General features: G+C 33.6%; 2 protein-coding genes across 2 annotated transcripts; both read left to right on the forward strand.

The window, feature by feature from the left end:
- Positions 1-283: 283 nt before the first annotated feature.
- LOC139088460 (endocuticle structural glycoprotein SgAbd-5-like) lies at positions 284-840 on the forward strand. Its single transcript, XM_070637697.1, has 2 exons — positions 284-626; positions 688-840. The coding sequence occupies exons 1-2, from the start codon at positions 327-329 to the stop codon at positions 730-732; spliced, it is 345 nt and encodes a 114-aa protein (XP_070493798.1). The 5' UTR covers positions 284-326; the 3' UTR covers positions 733-840.
- Positions 841-1,577: 737 nt separating this feature from the next.
- LOC139088479 (synaptic vesicle glycoprotein 2B-like) lies at positions 1,578-3,963 on the forward strand. Its single transcript, XM_070637721.1, has 4 exons — positions 1,578-1,643; positions 2,266-2,593; positions 2,648-2,936; positions 3,009-3,963. The coding sequence occupies exons 1-4, from the start codon at positions 1,586-1,588 to the stop codon at positions 3,843-3,845; spliced, it is 1,512 nt and encodes a 503-aa protein (XP_070493822.1). The 5' UTR covers positions 1,578-1,585; the 3' UTR covers positions 3,846-3,963.
- Positions 3,964-4,480: the final 517 nt, after the last annotated feature.

A 4,480-nucleotide genomic window follows, 5' to 3' on the forward strand; every position in this document is an offset into this window, starting at 1 on the left:
TAATCAGTAAATATGAATATGTTCAATTATCACATCTCAATGAAGACATCGTGTTCACACTTTTGTGATATTTACAGTATATGTATAGTAAGATTGCTTGAAATTCACAAATTTGTCAATGTTTCAAGCAAATGTTAATTGAAATTTGGTAATTTACATTGAACTCCTGGATTCGTAAGATCCAAAAAAAGCTTAAAATTTGTGTGAATTAGTTGTGTCCACAAATGACTTTTTGGGTATAAAAATGGATGAAATATTCGAAAATATTATCAGTTTGCATTCATCTCTTCAAGCAATTCAATCAACAGTTCTTCAAACAATCCAAAATGTTCAAGTTATTTGTTGCCGTCTCATTCCTCGTTGCAGTAACACTTGCACATCCACAAAGTCAACAAGATAAGGATGCAACTTTAGTATCAACTGTCTTTGCTGATGACGGTGCTGGCAATGTCAACTATGCATTCGAAAGCAGCAATGGAATCAAGCAACAAGCTAGTGGGCAATTGAAGGAAGTTGATGACTCCACTGGAAATGGCCAAAAGGTTAAGACAGAAGCTTTGACTGGTAGCTTCTCATACACAGCTCCTGATGGCACACCAATCACTGTTAACTGGGTTGCTGATGAGGTAATAGGAATTGTTAAATAATTTAATTTTATGCATTAATGCTTTATATCTCATGTTACAGAATGGTTTCCAACCACAAGGAGATCACATCCCAAAAGGACCATAAATTACAGCGGTTCAATCAAGCTTCAATAATACTCAAATTGTAAATTTTGTCAATAATTTTTTGTTCTAAAAAGGAAGTCTAAATAAAGAAATATTTTTTTACATTGAAGTCCAATTGAGTGGTCGACATATTGAAGTCTTAACAGCTCTGGTTTAGGGATCATCCATATAAAGTGATTCACATGCCTTAATCAACAGAGATATCACATCCAATAGAAAATGAGCTTTCCACATAATCAAGCTGCTCTGGTTGTCAATTCTGATAATTATAGACGTAATATCTGAATAATCCAATAGCATCAATAGCTTAAAGCTTCACATAACAGACATACAAATGAAATCATACTCAACTCCCATCCAATAATCACACAATTCTATTATAATAATCCACAATGTCTAAAAACTTATTTCCAAGTCTTTATAGATAAGATTTAATGGTTGATGTTGTTGATTATGCCTAAATTTACATCACATAATGACTTACATATTTCCATAAAATTAATTTTCTATTCCTAAGACGAGAAAATCCCGCATATTTGGTTGCGGTGAACCTTTCAGGCATTTAATTAATAATCTACAAGTTGACTTCTAATCGCTTCCTTCATCTCATTGCTGTTGTCGTACATATTTGCTTGGTTTAGACTTTATAGACTGTGTGTATATATACACATATTAGAATCATGTGAATAAACTTAAGTATCTTACTGCTTATCTGTTTACGGAATCTGTTGTTATCAGGTTGATGCACATCTTCATCAATGTTATTATCATAATGTAAACGACAATACTAATACAACTATTTCAACTATGTGATTATGATTAATTAATCAGTCAGAATTAAACAATTGAATCTAATGGATGTTAAGAGAGATGATGGAAAATTTAAATTTGATGATGCTTTGGAAATTGCCAGTGAGTGAATTTTTTATAATAATTGGGTTAGGGGGTCGTCTAAAACTGAGGGCCTGGAGACTAAGAATGCAGATCTCAAGCATTGGAGCCTTGGACGAATTTAAAGATTCAGTCGAACACTGTAGGATTCAGCTTTTTATCCGATATAGTTGCACTCAATAAGTTCTTATCTCATCCGAAGAATCCTTGAAAGCAACTCTGATTTTGGATCAATATTGTTGTTTTGCTTGGAAGTCGTTGCCTTATCACGTAACTCTGATTTTGGATCAATATTGTTGTTTTGCTTGGAAGTCGTTGCCTTATCACGTAACTCTTAGAAGTGTTGCGTCTCGAATAATGAGATATTGCTGGATAGGGTGTTACTGGGAGAGGGGAGGGGGTGGTGTACTCAACAAGTGGATTATTTAAGTCACGTCATATGTGAACGACCCCTCAAATTACTAATGGATTGCTTAACTTAGACAAAAACAACCTTTAAGACTTGATTTAATATTCAACCTAAAATGATTTTCCAATTGAATAATTTTTTAGGAAAAACTTTAGAAAATTTGCATGATAAAATATACGAAAATTGAAAACCAGCCCACATAATTCTACTAAAATCTCTCTCTCAATATTTCAGCCTTTGGAATTTTCCATTACTTCCTCATTTTCATATGCGGTTTACTCATGTCAGCAATATTCTGCGAGATAATGTCAGTGAATTTTTCGCTTCCTGTCGCCGAATGTGATTTAAGTATATCATCAAAATCACAGTATGGAATTGTATCGGGTAGTTGGTTCGCTGGTGTGATATTGACAGCGTATTTGTGGGGACTTTTGTCGGATTTATATGGACGAAGGAATATTTTGACCATAACTCCAATTGTGGCTTTTTTGACGGCAGTTGCATCGAGTTTTTCAACTCATTACTTGATATTGGCAGTTTTTAGATTTTTCAATGGAATCTGGTGAGTACATCAATCACTGACCGTACAGTAAGCTTATATTTTCATTTGTTTTAGTATGTCAAGTGCAGGTGCTATAGTGTTTGCCTACCTTGGTGAATTTCTAGCAACAAAAAATCGATCGAGGTCAATAATGATTGCATCTTTAGTTTTTGGCGTCATATCCACAATTGTTCCTATAACTGCTTATTTTATCATTAATCAACATTGGAAGCTTACTATTGAATTGCTGAATATCGAGTACAAACCTTGGAGATTATTTGTACTGATTTGTGGAATTCCGAATCTAATTTGTGGCATTGCTTTCATATTTCTACCAGAAAGTCCGAAGTTCTGCTTCTCTAAGGTAAGAATCCATTTATTGAGGACTTACACAATTTGATAAGCAGCCACTTCCTTTTCGCATTTCTGTTTTCAGGGTCAAACTCAAAAGACTTTAAAAATCCTCAATCAAATTTACTTCCTAAACACAAGAAAATCAGATTTTAAAGTAAAGGACATCCAACTCGAGGACGAGTTCATTCATGCATCATCAAATCCAAAAGGAGTGCTTCACATGATGCTTCACAACACTTTACAGATGCTTAAAAATTATCCAAGATCATTTTGGCTCCTCTCATTCATTCAATTTGGAACTTTTTATGTTTGTCATGGATTGCTACTCTTTTTTCCCGACATTTTACATGAAGTCTCTCAATTTTCCGAGTCATCAAATAGTTTACAGCTCTGCGATGTTGTGGATAAAGTCATTGCCCATAAAACCAATTTATCGTCAAATTTTATTGAGAATTGTGTGGATGAGCTGGACATTTCAGCATATATTTACGTTACAATCCTCCAGTCATGCTTTTTGGTCGGCTTTCTCATCATCAGCTTTACCGTAAATTACATTGGACGATTTCCAATTCTCACATTCATCTTCCTGACAACTGGATTGTGCGGAATTTTAATTGCCTTCATAAAAAATGCAACTGTTGCAACATATTTATATTTATGGCTACTCGTTAGTGGAGTTAGTAGTAATTTACTCAATACAGTCTGCTACGATCTCTTTCCAACAAATCTTCGATCAATGGCTATATCGACAACAATGTTATTTGGTAGATTGGGTGGATTAGCTGGTGGAAATATAGCGAGTATATTGTTGGAGAAATCATGCAATTGGACATTTGGGATTGGTGGAATTTTATTGGTGTTTTGTGGGGTATTGGTAATGTTTATACCTAATATTTTTAAAAGGAAGGGAGGAGTGTGATGTTTAGTATCTAATTATAATGTATTATAAAGTATTGTGTAAATGATAATTTTAAATTATAATGTATTGACTCCCAGTCATGGCTAACATAAACTGCTTAATTTATTTCAAAATTATAGACATTTGTGTGAACTTAACTTGTAAATGATCTGTCAGGAATCGTCCCCCAACAGGCAGGTTGACTGTTCTTAGGAACCAAAGAAGCTTATTTGTACCATGAAACATGTTCTTTGCCTATTAGGTCCGTAACCCTGATTTATTGTCAAAATTGATTTAAATCCAATACCCTGGTATAGTCAGGTCAGTTTGGTACCTAATTTAGGATCAATCAACCGACTTGTTCTATTCGGCATGTCCATTCAGCATTTGAATGACAAAATTGACAAATTCTACAGAAATAAAGCAAAATAAAGTCATAATTTAATGCTTTAAAAATTCTACAGCACTTACCTTTAAAAAATCAAAGTTTCCATGTTCATGATAATTCTGCTTTAACACACCAAGCACATAAATCTCGATAAATATGAAAGCCACAAAAATTGTGCCATAAAAATTGAGGTCAAAATAATTCAAATTGTCATTTTGTGCTATTTTTATTCTTCTTAATTTTTATTTCTAAAACGATTGTATAACAT

The sequence above is a fragment of the Chironomus tepperi genome, unplaced genomic scaffold (genome assembly GCF_022539635.2).
Source record: "Chironomus tepperi strain 1889 unplaced genomic scaffold, CSIRO-AGI_Ctep_v1 contig_163, whole genome shotgun sequence".
Taxonomy (NCBI): Eukaryota; Metazoa; Arthropoda; class Insecta; order Diptera; family Chironomidae; genus Chironomus; species Chironomus tepperi.